The 15,987-nt window shown below is 45.6% G+C and overlaps 1 protein-coding gene across 1 annotated transcript in view; it reads right to left on the bottom strand.

Moving 5' to 3' along the window:
• Window positions 1-15,987, bottom strand: part of FAM107A (family with sequence similarity 107 member A) — an 85,629-nt gene that overhangs the window by 33,215 nt on the left and 36,427 nt on the right. Inside the window, exon 2 of the mRNA XM_043885464.1 lies at window positions 1,721-1,784. Within this exon, the coding sequence (XP_043741399.1) occupies window positions 1,721-1,784 (64 nt within the window). The remainder of the gene's footprint in view (window positions 1-1,720; window positions 1,785-15,987) is intronic.

Raw genomic sequence — 15,987 nt, 5'->3', positions numbered from 1 at the left:
TCAGTTCTTCTCATCAGGTGGCCAAAGTACTGGAGTTTCAGCTTCAGCATCAGTCCTTCCAATGAATATTCAGGACTGATTTCCTTTAGGATGGACTGGTTGGATCTCCTTGCAGTCCAAAGGACTCTCAAGTTTTCAACACCACAGTTCAAAAGCATCAATTCTTTGGCACTCAGCTTTCTTTATACATGACTACTGGAAAAACCAAAGCTTTGACTAGACAGACCTTTGTTGGTAAAGTAATGTCTCTACTTTTTAATAAGCTGTCTAGGTTGGTCATAACTTTTCTTCCAAGGAGCAAGCGTCTTTTAATTTCACAGCTGCAGTCACCATCTACAGTGATTTTGGAGCCCCCCCAAAAATAAAATCTGTCACTGTTTTCATTGTTTCCCCAAGAGTCTAAAGGTAGATGGGCAAGGTCAACCAGGCAAGTTTGGAAGATGTAAGAAAACAAGCATTTGATTCTCTACCCTGTGACTGCTGCTGGGCTATATTTCTTCTAAAACAAAAACTAATCTTCATGTGCTCTATGTCCTGTTCTGTTTCATCTTCACAATTCTATGAATTAGGGTCTATTAGCCTTCCTTCCAATTTTACAGATGAGGAAACAGGCTCAGAGGAGTTAAGCAATTTATCTGAGGTCACACAGTGTGGAGCTGGCATACAAACTCAGAAATGGACCACTCTCCTGCCTCTTTGTTATTTCATATAGTCTTCATGCAAACACTGGGAGGTATGTACGGTAACATGAATGTAGGAATCCCATTCAAGATACCACCTGAGAGATGATGCACTTGAAACTCAGGAGGTGAGGTGGCTTGCTCATGCTCAGAGCTAGTTGGAGGAGCCAGCACCCAATTCAGTTCTCTACCCACAAAATGAATGCCCCTGAAATCTATAGAATTCCAGCACCCACCCTCCACCCGGCCCCAGAGCTTTTCAAGCCCCTGAACAGCCTCTCTCTATGGCTGCGTCTTGTGCCGGCTGCTGCGACCGTGGCCACACAGTCCCATCCACCTCTGCCTCGGTCTTCTCTCCAGCCTTGATGCCCCATAGGCCAGCAGCCGAGTTGCCTCTCACTGTCCCTTGACCACGGCCCAGGCCCAGCTTCCGCTGTGACTCAGGGGTCCCTATCGCCACACAGGACCCTAAGGACCCAAGTGACACATTGGCCAGACTGGTCATGTTTCTTGTCAACAACCAGCCACCATGAAACCCAGGCACGATGCCAGGCACTGGGCATTCACTCTCTCGTATCCGTTCTTCAGAGGAAACTGTATCTCATGTGACCCACTTATTAAGTATGGTTATACCCATTTCAGAGATAAGGAAGATAAGGTTCAAGTGACCTGCCCAAGATCACTTTTTATCTAATTATACTGTAAAATATATTGAAATGACACATAAAGGGAGTAAAGAATGAAGTAAATGTGATTCATGAACTTTCCAACCAGACATGATCAATATCATTATATTGGTGACGCTCCTTCCAGACTTATAAAAAATGCATATACAAACTTACCTCTTTCTAACATTTCAGGTAGAAGGCATTTGAACCCAGATGGTGCCAAAGCTTTTACTGCAGGAGAAAAACCAAGCCAGGTGTCGAACAAGGTGCAGGTTCAGGAAAATTATGACTAAGGAATGTGCTTTTATAGAGCATTCCAGAGAGATTAACATTGATTGCATCCCCAAGGAAGTCTAGGGGACTCTGACTTACCTGAGCCATTTAGTCTCTGCTTCTCATTTTCATTATGAAATACAGCCTGGGGAGAGTATTCCTTCTGTGAACAGAGAGAAAGGAAAGGGCAGTGAGGACTCTCTGCTCCCTGGCAGGGGGAGGAGTGAAGAGAGATTCACAGAGCCCCTGAGTCTTTTGACCACAGATGGGACTGGCCAGGGTCAAAGTCCTCTGCAGAGAAACAAAGTACTCTAATCCTTGGCGCACGTGTGTGTGTGTGTGTGTGTGTGTGTGTGTGTGTGTGTGTTTGGGCATCATTTATAAGACTCACTTTTTTAAATGAGACTCACTTAAAAAAAAAAGTGACTATTTTTAGAACAGATTTAGATTGAGAGAAAAATTAATAGAATTCCTTGTACCCTGCATGTAGATTCTCTATTGTTTCTCTTAACATCCTACATGTATGTAGATATACATGTACATAGTATGGCACATCTGTTCTAATTAACAAACTAATTATTAGACTGTTAACTAATTGTTAAGTAATAACATTATTTTAAAAAAATTCTCACCTCCCCTGAGTTCATGATGGAAATCAGTTTATTGAGTCTGACTGGGTTGTGAAGATGCATATTCTTATTTTTTTTTAAATTATTGGAATATAGTTGATTTACAGTGTTGTGTTAGCTTCAGGTGTATAGCAAGTGAATCAGCTATATATATATATCTCCACTCCTTTTCAGATTCTTTTCCACATAGACCATTATAGAGTATTGAGTACAGTTCCCTGAGTTACACAGTAGGTCCTTGTTAGTTACCTACTTTATATATAGTGATGTACTGTGTCAACCCCAATCTTCCAATTTATCCCTCCCCCTTTACTCCTTGGTAACCATAAGTTGTCTACATCTGTAACTGTTTTTGTAATAAGTTCATTTATATCCCTTTTTGTTTTTTAGATTCCACGTATAAGTGATATCATATGATATTGCTTACAGCATCGTTATTAACTAAAGTCCAAGAGACAGTGGAAGGCAGAGGAGCCTGGCGTACTGCAGTCCACGGGGTCACAGAGTCGGACACGACTTAGCAACTGAACAGCAACAACAAGGCCTTATTCAGAGTTTCTTAGTTTTTACCTAATATTCTTTTTTCTATCTGAGAATCTCATCCAAGATACCATGTTACGTTTAGTTGTCTTATCTGCTGAGGCTCCTCTTGGCTGTGATAGTTTCTCAGACTCTCTTTTGGATGAACTTGGCAGTTTTAAAGATTACTGAGAGCCGTGTTCTTTCATGTGAGGTTCCTTCTACCTGGACTGCCTTCTCCCCAGCTTCCTGGCAAACTCCTTACCCCTCGAGGGCAGTTTCAGAAGGCATCAGGGTTCGGTCCTCAATGTTGGTTCTTAGACATCTTTTTTTCCCCCCTACTCTGTCATGGCTTTAAAAAACTCTTAAGTCAGTGATTCCTAAATGTTTATTTCTAGTTCAGACTTTCACCCTGAGCTTAAACTCCATCCAGTAGGCTACTTGGCATCTCCACTCGAAAGTCTAAGAGGCCCAGCTCACCAGGGCCCACGTGGAATTCTGGACCACCCCGGCCCCCAGTCTGTCTCTCCCCTGTCACCCCCACCTTAACAAGGGCCTCCATTCCAGCGCTGTGGCTCAGGTGGGAGCCTGAGGCTGCCTTGCCCTGTCTTCCTCCAACCCCTCAGATCACAAAAGCACGATCACTCTACCTCCTGCGATCTCCTCAGTCCATCCACTTCTTGCCCCCACCGTAGCCCCTGCACTCCCACTGCATGCCTGATGCCTGCAGTGGCCGTCCCTCCTTCAAACCATTCTCCACAGATTCTAGAGCAAGGCTTTAAAATGTGATGCGGGCTCTGACCCTGCCCCTACTCGAAACCCTTTGGTTCTTCCACTGCACTTGAAACCAAACTCACATGCCTTCCGCTGACCTTCAAGGCCCCTGCAATCTGACCCCCTCCTTGCCAACCTCTCAGACCTCATTTGTTTGTTCCTTCATATGTTCAAGGACTTGGGAATGCGTCTGTGGAAAAAACTGACAGGGGTCCTTGACCTAGTGGTGCTGACATTCTATTAATAGTGAGGGAGACAGAAAATAGGCATAATGAATACGTAGATAGTCTGTTAAAAGGTGATAGGTCCATGGAGAGAAGGAAGGTCGGAGCTGGGGAGGAGTGGGGAGTGGGGGTACACGTGATGATAAATGTCTGCTGGTGGCGGGGGGTGCTCATGGAGAAGGTGAGATGGGAGCATGGACTTGTAGGAAGTGGGGGAGTCACCACACAGGTATCTTAGGGAAGAGGGCTGCAGACAGAGGAAGCAGTGAGAACAAGGGTCCTGAGGCTGGAGTGCGCCAGACATTCAGGAACAGCAGGGCCGCCCAGGACCCAGGTGAGGGTTGTGCAGGGACAGTCATATGACGGGAGGTCAGCGAGGAACAGGGCCGCCTTCCTCCCACCCCACACTCCAGCCCCAGGAGCCGCCTGCGTTCCCTGAGAGCCATGCTGTCTTTCACTTTCCCACTCTATTATAAGCTGCCCGTTTACCCAGGGAGCCACTCCTCAACTCTGCCTGACTATTCCTTTTTATCTTGTAAGTCTCAGCTGAAATGCCACTTCCTCAAGGAGGTCCCACTGATCACATGAGCCCACGGCACCCCCGAGTTCCCCTGTATTAATATTCACCCCTCAGTTACAATCATCTGAGCCCTGTCTCCTCCACCAGACTGCGCTCACCCTGAAGGGGCACTGGGACCTGGTCACGGCTGTCTCCCCAGGGCCTGGTCCAAAGCTGGGCTTGGACTGGGTGCCCAATAATGATTTATTAAAAGAATGAATGTCAGAAACACAAACAACCCAATTAAAAAATGGGTGGAGGACCTAAATAGACTGTTCTCCAAATATTCACATGGCCAACAAACACATGAAATGCTCATCATCACTAATTATTAGAGACATGCAAGTCAAAGGTACAAGGTATCACCTCACATCCGTCAGAATGTCCATCATCAAAAAGTCTACAAACAATAAATGCTGGAGAGGATGTGGAGAAAAGAGAACCTTCTTGCACTGTTGGTGGGGATGTAAAATGATATAGCCACTATGGAGAACAGGATGGAAATTCCTTTAAAAACTGAAAATAGAACTACCACATGACCCAGCAATCCCACAACTGGGCATACGCCCTGAGAAAACCACAATCCAAAAGGACACATGCACCCCACTGTTCACTGCAGCACTATTTACAGTAGCCAGGACATGGAAGCAGCCTAGATGTCCATCGACAGAGAATAAAGAAGATGTGGTGCATATATACAATGGAATACTACTCAGGCAAAGAAAGGAACCCAGTTGGGTCAATTGTAGAGAAGCGGATGGGCCGAGAGTCTGGCATACAGAGTGAAGTAAGTCAGAAGGAGGAAAACAACATTTCTATCAATGCATATATATGGAACCTAGAAAAATGGTACACATGAACCTATTTTCAGGGCAGAAATGGAGACACAGGCAGTGGACTTGTTGGCAAAGAGGGGAAGGGGAGGGTGGGGTGAATGGAGAGATGGGGACAGACATACTGAGACATGGTAGGACCAACCCCATATAGACAGCTAGTGGGAAGCACCTATTCAGCACAGGGAGCTCGGCTCCGTGGTGACCTGGAGGGTGGGATGGGGGTGGGTGGGAGGCGGGCTCTCGAGGGAGGGGATGGAGATACACCTACAGCTGATTCACGGTGTTGTACATCAGAAACTAACACAACATTGTAAAGCAATTATATTCCAGTAAAAAATATATATATATATGAGTGAAGTGAATGAGTGAATGAATGGATGCACACCCACGGTGAGCTCTGGGCTCTATGAGGGAAGTGTGTGATTCCACAGGAGTGAATCAGGGCTGGAATGAGCGATGCCTGCTGCTGCCTGCCCAGAGATTAGAGAGGGGACAGAAGGGCCTGGGGTCCTGATGTTTCCCTGGGGTGCTCTGCCGTTTTGAGCTCTGTCACCAAGGAGGGCACAGAAAAGAGAGGGTGTTTGAGATCTGGCCAAGCCTCTTTCATGGTTTAAACAAAAAGAGTAAGAGGACCAGTAACTTCATCTCTAGAAGAAAATCCCAGGACAGAAAAACGACGTTCTCCAGAGGCTTGGGAGGGCAATCGGAGCTTCTCCTCACATCTCCCCACACACATCTGGAGAGGAAGGCTGAGTCCCAAGGGTGGTGTGAGCATTACAGGGCCAGGCTTTCCTAAGGAGCAGCTCCCTGGACTTGGAGTTCAAACAAGTGTCCCTTGCATGCCTGCCAACCTCCCTTGCACAACAGATTTGTTGGCAATCAGGCCAACTTGTGTCCAGTAAAAGCTCAGTGACCACGAAAGAGTCCTCTCCCCACAGTCACTGAAGTTTGCTGATGAAGAAAACATTCCACGTGCCCGCAGCCACTTGCCAAGGCAAAGCTGATTTGAAAAGTTGCCTGGACCTTTGCTGACGTATTACAGGTAACTGATAGTCTTTTCCAAGGACTGTGCTGATAAATACAGCCAATTCTCATTTGCTCCCACCACTGAGGGATTGGAAGATGCTGGCCTAGTTCTAAGGTTAGTGAAAGTTAGCACATACAATTTCCAGAGGAAACACTATTATGTATTGTACAATATACCCAACTATGACTGAACACAACTCAGAGCAAAGATATCTGCATTTCCCCTGTCCTTCCTGTGGCCACAACCTGCTTCCTTTCATGTTCTTGATTGTTGAGAACAGTCTCTTGGGGGCCTTGGGTGAGCCTATGTCCAGCCTCCTTTTCTCCGTTTTGCTGCAGTACTTCCCCTGGAGGCTGATGCCTCTGTCTGATAAGTGTCAAGAAGACCCCCAACCCCATCACTCATCCATTCCAGCCTTCCCCACAGGATGACACATGTGCCAAGTAACACCTCTGGGGGACTTCCCTGGTAGTCCAGTGGTTAAGAATCCATGTGCTAATGCAGGAGACACAGGTTTGATCCCTGGTCTCAAAGATGCCACAGGACAACTAAATCTGTGCCCCCAAGTCCCGAGTCTGTGCTCTGCGATAAGAGAAGCCATTGCAATGAGCAGCCTGCACGCTGTTGTCAGAGGGCAGCCCTTTCTAGTCACAACTGGGGAAAGCCTGCACACGGCAACGAAGACCCAGTGCAGCCAGAAACTTAATAAGCAAATACATGCAAACACCTCTGGGACCTTGCTTTGTCTATCAACATTTTAGAAATCAGGCACACCACCATGACGTGCACTCGCCTTAAGGAGCCCAGTGAAGGTTCACACGTGTGTTCACCCTCCAGCCACCTCCAAGTCCAGGCTATAAGACATCCTCGGCACCCGAGGGCTCCTCTGTGCCCCTTCTCAGCCAACGCCCGCCTTCTCGCAGAGTAAACCCTGTTCTGACCCCTAACACCACAGGCTCGTTTATCTTGTTCTAGAACATCACACAAATGGACTCGTCACAGTTACTGTCCGGGGTCTGGCTTCTGTCACTGGGAAGCCCGTGTGAGCTTCAGCGGTGTTGTCGCCTCCATCAGCAGATGACTCTTCACTGCTCTGTTCCCTTGCTGCATCACGGGGTGTGTGTCTGCTCTTCTTCGGCTTCCAGGTTAGGGCGTGACTAATAGGGCTGCTGTGAATACCTTCCTGTCAGCTGTTTGGTAAACACGATGCTCCTTTCTGTTGGGTAAATAGCCAGCGGTGGTAGTGCTGGGTCCTAAGGTAGGTGAATGCTCAGCTACAGCAGATACTGTCTACACTGATTTTATCAGTGTATGTGTTGTGCTTTTGGTATCTTCACAACAGGGTTTTTTGACACGCTGATGTCCCTTCTTGTGTACCATCCTTTGGGCTGGTGCGGGAGAAGGGAGAACTGGAAATAATGGCATCTTGGATAAATATGGGACTTCCCTGGTAGCTTAGATGGTAAAAGAGTCTGCCTGCAATGCAAGAGACCTGGGTTTGATCCCAGGTCAGGAAGATCCCCTGGAGAAGGAAATGGCAACCCACTCCAGTATTCTTATCTGGGAAATCCCATGGACAGAGGAGACTGGCAGGCTATAGTCCATGGGGTCGCAAAGAGTCGGACATGACTGAGTAACTTTCACTTGGATAAATATAGGAGAGTCTGAATTCTGACCTTAGAAGAGATGAGGCATAGGACCTCAGACTATTAGTCCTTGTAGCCTGTTGTGAATCCAGAGGGAGGTATGTCTCTGCGCATCTTTATTTCTGTCCCCCCTCCATTAAACTGTAAACATCGTGGGAACAGAGACTGTGACGTTCAGGGATGTGTCTTCAAAGTCCAGCACAATGTGAAGCAAGGCAAAATTAGAAGGGAAAAAGGAGAAGTTACAGCTGATACTGCAGAAATACAAAAGGATCATAAGAGACTTCTATAAGCAACTATATGCCAATGAAATGAACAACCTGGAAGAAATGAACAAATTCTTAGAAAAGTACAACCAAAGACGGAACCAGGAAGAAACAGAAAACATGAACAAACCAATCACAAGTCATGAAATTGAAACTGTGATGTAAAAACTTCCAAGAAACAAAAGTCCAGGACCAGATGGCTTCACAGGTGTATGCTAGGAAACATTCAGAGAAGAGCTAACATCTATACTTTGGAAACTGTTCCCAAAAAATTGCAGAGGGAGGAACACTCCTGAACCCATTCTATGAGGCCACCATCACCTTGATACCAAAACCAGACAAAGACATCACCAAAAATAGGACTTCCGGGGTGGTCCAGTAGTTAAGAATTCAGCTTCCAGCTCATGGGACAGATTTGACCCCTGGTCAGGGAACTAAGATCCCACATGCCACAAGGCAACTAAAGACCGCATGCTGCAACTAGACGGCCCGCATGCCCCAACTAGAGAAGCGGGTGTGCCATAACTGCACAGTCGTGCATTCTAGAGCCTGCAGCAACTGTAGAAGCCCGCACACCACAACTGGAGAAGCCCGCGTGCTGCCAAGAGCCCAGGAAATGCAGTGCACACCCAGCACAGCCGAGAAGAAAAAGAAAACTACAGCCCACATCACTGATGAACATGGAGGCAAAAGTCCTCAACAAAATACTAGCAAGCTGAATCCAAAAACACATTAAAAGCATCATACACCAGGGTCAAGTGGGATTTATCCCAGGCAGACAAGGATTCTTCAATATATGCAAATCAGTCAATGTGATACACCACATTAACAACTTGAAGAATAAAAACCATAAGATTTTGACCAAATTCAACACCCATTTATGATAAAAAAAAAAAAAACAAAAAAAACTCTCCACAGAGTGGGTACTGAGGGAGCCTAAGTAAGTAAGTAAGTAAAGTCACTCAGTCGTGTCTGACTCTTTGAGACCCCAGGGACTGTAGCCCACCAGGCTCCTCTGTCCATGGGATTTTCCAGGCAAGAATACTGGAGTGGGTTGCCATTTCCTTCTCCAGGGGATCTTCCCATCCCAGGGATCGAACCCAGGTCTCCAGCATTGCAGGCAGACGCTTTACTATCTGAGCCACCAGGGAAGCCCGACCGAGGGAGCCTACCTCAACATAATAAAGGCCATATATGACAAACCCATAGCAGACATTATTCTCAGTGCTGAAAAACTGAAAGCATTTCCTCTAAGATCAGGAATGAGATAAGGGGGTCCACTCTTGCCACTATTATTCAACATAGTTTTGAAAGTCCTAGTAGCCACAGCAATCAGAGAAGACAAAGAAATAAAAAGAATCCAACTTGGAAAAGAAGTAAAATGGCCACTGTTTGCAGATAATGGGATTCTATACATAGAAAATCCTAAAGATGCCACCAGAAAAATCATTAGCGTCAATCAATGCATTTTGTAAAGTTGCAGGATACAAAATTAATACACAAAAATCTCTTGCATCCTTTACGCTAACAATGGAATATTAGAAAGAGAAATTAAGGAAACAATCCCATTGATCACTGCAACAAAAACAATAAAATACCTAGGGAATAAACCTACCTAAGGAGGCAAAGATCTGTATGCCAAAAACTATAAAATACTGAAGAAAGAAATCAAAGATAACACAAACAGATGGAGAGATACATATGGTCTTAGATTGGACGAATCAGTATTGTGAAAATGGGTATACTATCCAAAGCAATCTACAGATTCAGTGCAATTCCTATCAAATTACCAATGGCATTTTTCAAAGAACTAGAACAGAAATTTTGACAATTAGTATATAAACTCAAAACACCCTGAATAGCCAAAGCCATCTTGAGAAAGAAAAATGAAGCTGGAGGAATCAGACTCCCTGGCTTCAGGTTATATTACAAAAGCTACCATCATCAAGATGGTATGGTAGTGGCATAGAAATATAGGCCAATGGAACAGGATAGGAAGCCCAGAGATAAATCCATGTACATATGGTCACCTAATCTATGACAAGAATCTGCCTGCCAGGGCAGGAGATTCAGGTTCGATCCTTGGGTCAAGAAGATCCCCTGGAGAAAGGAATGTCTACCCACTCCACTGTTCTTGCCTGGAGAATTCCATGGGCAGAGGAGCCTGGCAGGCTATAGTCCATGGGGTCACAAAGAGTCAGACAGGACTAAGTGACTTTCACTAATCTATGACAAAGGAGGCAAGATTACACAGTGGAGAAAAAGCAGCCTCTTTAATAAGGGAAAACTAGATAGTTACATGTAAAAGAATGAAATTATATGGAGAAGGAAATTGCAACCCACTCCAGTATTGTTGCATGGAAAATCTCATGGACAGAGGAGCCTGGAAGAATGAAATTATAACACTCCTTAATATCATACACAAAAATAAACTCAAAATGGATTAAAGTCCTGAATATAAGGCCGGATACTATAAAACTCCTAGAGGAAAACATAGGCAGAACAGTCTTTGACATAAATCACACCAAGCTCTTTTGTGACCTGTCGCTTAGAGTAATGAAAATAAAAACAAAAATAAGCAAATTGGACCTAATTAAATTTAAAAGCTTTTGCACAGCAAAGCAAACCATAACAAGACAAAAAGACAACCCTCAGAATGAGAGAAAATATTTGCAAACAAAGACTTGATCTCCAAAATATACAAACAGGTCATGCAGCTCAATGTCAAAAAACCAAACAGTCCAATCAAAAAATGGGTAGAAGACCTAAATAGACATTTATGCAAAGAAGGTGTAAAATGGCCAACAAACAAATGAAAAAATGCCCAACATCACTAATCATTAGAGAAATATAAATCAAAACAACAATGAGGTATCACCTTACACTGGTTAAAACAGCCATCATCAAAAAATCTAGACACAATAAATGCTGGAGAGGGTGTGGAGAAAAGGGAAACCTCCTGCATCCTCAGAAAACTAAAAATAGAACTACCATATGATTCAGCAATCTCACTAATGGGAATATACCTAGAGAAAATCATAATTTGAAAAAGACACATATATCCAAATGTTTATTGCAGCATTGTTTACATTAGTCAGAACATGGAAGCAATGTAAATATTCATCAAAAGAGGAATGGATAAAGGTGTGGTACATATATATATAATGGACTATTACTCAGCCATGAAAAGGAATGAAAAGGAATGAAATGTGTAGTGATGTGGATGGACCTAGAGTCTGTCACACACAGTGAAGTTAATCAGGAGAACAACAAATGTTGTGTATTAACACATACACATGGAATCTAGAAAAATGGTAGAGATGAACCTGTTTGCCAGGCAGGAATAGACACACCTATAGAGAATGGACATTCAGACACAGTGGGGGAAAGGGAGAGTGGGACGAATTGGGAAGTAGCAGTCACACACATGACTACCATGCGTAAAACGGATGGCTGGGGAAGCTGCCGTACAATGCAGGGAGCTCAGCTCAGGGCTCCGGGGATGACGGAGAAGGGTGCGATGGGAGGTGGGAGGGAGGCTCAAGGGAGGAGATACAGGCGCCCAAATAGTTACTCTGTTACACAGCAGAGGCGAATGCAACATTGTAAAGCAATTATACTCCAATTAAAGAAAATAAATAGGACCTAATTAAACCTAAAAGCTTCTGCACAGCAAAAGAAATAATAAACAAAACGAAAAGACAACCCTCAGAATGGGAGAAAATGTTAGCAAACAAAGCAACAGACAAAGGATTACTTTCCAAAATATATAAACAGCTCATGCAACTCAATATCAAAAAAACAAACAACCCAATCAAAAAATGTGTGGAAGACCTAAACAGACATTTCTCCAAAGAAGACGTATAGATGGCCAACAAACACATGAAAAAACGCTCAACATCACTAATCATTAGAGAAATGCAAATCAAAACTACAATGAGATATCACCTCGCACTGGTCAGAATGGCCATTATCAAAAAATCTAGACACAATAAATGCTGGAGAGGGTGTGGAGAAAAGGGAACCCTCTTGCACTGTTGGCGTGAATGTAAATTGATGCAGCCACTATGAAGAACAACATGGAGGGTCCTTAAAAAACTAAAAATAGGACTACCACATGGCCCAGCAATCCCACTCCTAGGCATATAGAAAACCTAGAGGAAACTGTAACTCCAAAAGACACATGCATCCCAGTGTTCACTGCAGTGCTATCCACAATAGCCAAGACATGGAAGGAATGTACGTGTCCATCAGCAGTGGGATGGAACAAACCTGGGTCATTTGTAGAGAGATTGATGGATACAGAGGCTGTCATACAGAGTAAAATAAGTCCAAAAGAGAAAAACAAATATGTATTAATGCATGTATGTGGAATCTAGAAAAACAGTATAGATGACCTTATTTGCAAACCAGAAATAGAGACACACACAGAGAACAAATGTATGAATTGTGATGGGGTGGGATGAAGTGGGAGGTTGGGATTGACATATATACACTGTTGATATTATATATAAAATAGGTAACGAGTGAGAAATTACTGTATAGTTCAGAGAACTCTACTCAATGCTCTGTGGTGACTTAAATGAGAAAGAAATTAAAAAACAAAACCCAAAAAGTCCAGCACAGTCCCTGGTACATAGGTGTTTAGTAAAGAAAACTACCTTAATACGGTAGCACATGTTTACTGAGCACATCTCAGAGCTGAGTGCTGTGTTAAGACTGTACCTGTATGAAAGTGAAAGCGAAATCGCTCAGTCATGTCTGGCTCTTTGTGACCCCGTGGACTGTAGCCCACCAGGTTCCTCTGTCCATGGGATCTTCCAGGCAAGAGTAGTGGAGTGGGTGGCCATTTCTTTCTCCAGGCAATCTTTCCGACCCAGGGATTGAACCCGGGTCTCCTGCATTGCAGGCAGATGCCTTACCGTCTGAACCACCAGGGAAGCCTGTACGGTCTCACTTAAATCTCATAATGCATAGTTTGTTCTTTTAATCATATAGTGAATATTTACAAAGTAGAGTATGTACAGTGGCATCAAGCCAAGTCAGTAAGCACCAAATGTCGATATGATACAGACATTTTCGATCACTGTACAATTAATTAAAAACCAAAGATAAATAACTTAAAAGCCTCAGATTTTGAGATCAGGGAAGAGCTGGGTTCCTGGTTTGTGGATGAGGAAGGAAGCTGAGGCCTTGGACAGGTCAGGATACTCAGCTAGCAGGTGGCAGGAATGCAGTTAGACTGGAGGCAGTCTGACTCTGGAGCCTGGGGCCTTAGTCACATTCACAAATCAGGTGTGAGTGTGTGTGTGTGGTGGCAAAGAGACTGTACCCCATTTTACTGAAAAGGAGACTGAGGCTCAGAGAGATTAAGGAACACTTTTCTGTGAATTCAGCTGGACCAGCATCCCTCTCAAGCTAATTCTTTTTTTAAAATTTTTTGGCTGCCCTGAGTGGCTTGAGAGATTTTAGTTCTCCAACCAGGGACTGAACCAACTCCCTCGGCTGTGAGCGTGCAGAGTCCTACCCACTGGACCTCCAGGGAATTCCCCCTAGCTAATTTTTAAAGATGGAGTCCTTCTAACATGATCCTTGGCTCCTGCCTACCCTCTCCTGTCCTCCATTCCTGAGCTCATGAACACAGGGCTCGCAGGGCCCTCCGTGAGCCTCTGCCTCGCTGTCACAGGGCCACTGTGCTGTGTGAGGCGACACCTGCTGCTTCTCGCTTCCTTCCCCAGGGACAGGGGGAATCACAGCCAGCCACCCTTTATTTACAGTGCTGGGCACTTCTTGGAGAAGCGCCAGACCCAGGGACCTGTTCCTTTCCAGGGGTCCATTTACATTGTACCGGTGTTGGATCCTCAAGGACACCGCCGTTCATCAAAGGGAGCCCCCAGGGTCCTCGTCTCCAGGGTCTGCTCACTGTCCATTCATCCCAGCCCCTAGGGCTTCAGAGGCCCAGAGCACTGCCCTCCTGGAACCAGGCTGAGGCCCTGGTCAAGGAGCTGCCCCCCAGCCAGGAGGCAGAGGGACAGCCTTCTGCTCCTCGCCTGCAGTTGGCAGGGGGGCTGTCTAGTACACTTTAAAACCTTGTAAAATAGTTCCCACAAGAATATATAGATCCACTGCTGCTTTAAACATTTGGGACAACCCAATTGCATATAAAACATTTCTCCTTTCTAGCCCCTCTCAACCTCAACATCACCCCTTCCCCAGAGTTACCACTATTTTCGATGACGTATGTGTGTTTTAGTCATTTTTTGTAGCTTGTTTTTTAAGCTCTATGATATGTCTTGTAGATATTTCTATGTTAATATACATAGATCTGCTTTTCTCTTTTGATCTACTGAGTTTATAATATAGCATGATGCCATAGTTCGTTTGTTTTTAAACAAATCCCCTTCAGTTCAACATTTCGGTTGCTTCCAGGTGGTCCCTATTACAGTTAAATCTGCTCCAAACACCCTTGAGCTTGCCTGTCTGTGCATGGATGTGCGTGTTTCCCTCGGGCAGACGGTGGGAGGTAGAAAGTGCTGGGTTGAAGGGTACATATGTTTTAAGTTTCAGCAGATGCTACCAAATTCCGTCTGTAACCAAGCAGGATGCTGCGGGGCCTTCCCGGGACAGACCCCTCCTCTATCCCCTCTGCTGCAGCTCCTCTCTGAAGTACCGAGATCACAGTGTCTGGGGCACACTTCCTGAGTTGTTTCACAGATGCTAAAACCCCCACCAAAGGGAAGAAGCCAAGTACCTGATGGCCATGAGCACGTAGCCCCCAGGCCTATGCAGCCTAAGGACTGATGATGTTGACTCCTGTGATGCCTCCTGTCACCTCACATCAGCCAGGGGGCTGTGCAGAAGCTGGTCACATACCCCGGGACTCCCCTCCCTCACTCTGCCTTTAAATGTCCTTTGGTGAAGCCATCGGCGAGTTGGGGCTTACACCTTACAATAAACACGGCACGTACGTTCACCCCAGCCTGGTATCCTTAGATTGGCTTTACTGCGAGCTGGTGAGCAGATCCAAGCTTTGGTTCAGTAACAGTTTTGGTGCCCAGCGTGGGGCCGGAGTCCTGAGTGGACATCTTGCCCGTGGCACGTGGGCTCTTGACCGGGGTGGCTCCCAGGTCCCGTCTAGCATCTGCCTGAGCACCTGTGACTCAGGGACAGCCCTGAGCACTCGTGGCCAACTGGTCTCCTTGGCCCATGGTGCTTCTGAAGTGGTGAAGGAAGCAAGGCGCTCACGCTGGCGGGTTGAGACATCTCCGGTAAGTGATGGGAGGTTCCCATGTGACAATGCCAGGGTGTTCTTCCCTATTGCGCTGGTTTTGCCCATGGCAGAGGGTTAGGGGAAACACACTGAAACTGCCCACCCTGGCCAAACACCAGAGTAACCATGTGCATGAATTGTTTTATGACAGGAGGTCATGGTAAGGAACACAGAACAAGCCACCCCCAATGTGAAGAATTCGGAAAAGGTCAAAGGGAGACACCACATGTCCCACCAACCTCCCAGAATCCTCCTCACTGGAATCCATCTTGGCTGAGCACCACTAGAAAAGGCTCTGAGTCAGAATGATTGGCCAGAGACAACCTGGAAACTAATCCCATCACCATAAAACCCGAGACCGGGAGCCATGTGGCAGAGCAGTCCTCCTGGGTTCCCTCACACTGCTGCTCTCTGCCCGGGCATCCCCTCCCAATAAAGTCTCTCGCTTTGTCAGCACGTGTATCTCCTCGGATAATTCATTTCCAACTGTTAGACAAGAACCCCTTTTGGGCCCTGGAAGGGGTCCCCCTTCCTGCAACAAATGGCGACCATGAGCACTGGTTGGGATTTTCCCTTTTGGACTGAGGCCCGGCCCCACTTGCTCCATCTGAGGGGA

This window comes from Cervus elaphus, chromosome 24 (genome assembly GCF_910594005.1).
Source record: "Cervus elaphus chromosome 24, mCerEla1.1, whole genome shotgun sequence".
Lineage (NCBI taxonomy): Eukaryota > Metazoa > Chordata > Mammalia > Artiodactyla > Cervidae > Cervus > Cervus elaphus.
The sequence above is the reverse complement of the archived record's forward strand: the minus strand, read 5'-3'. Positions and strand labels throughout refer to the sequence as shown.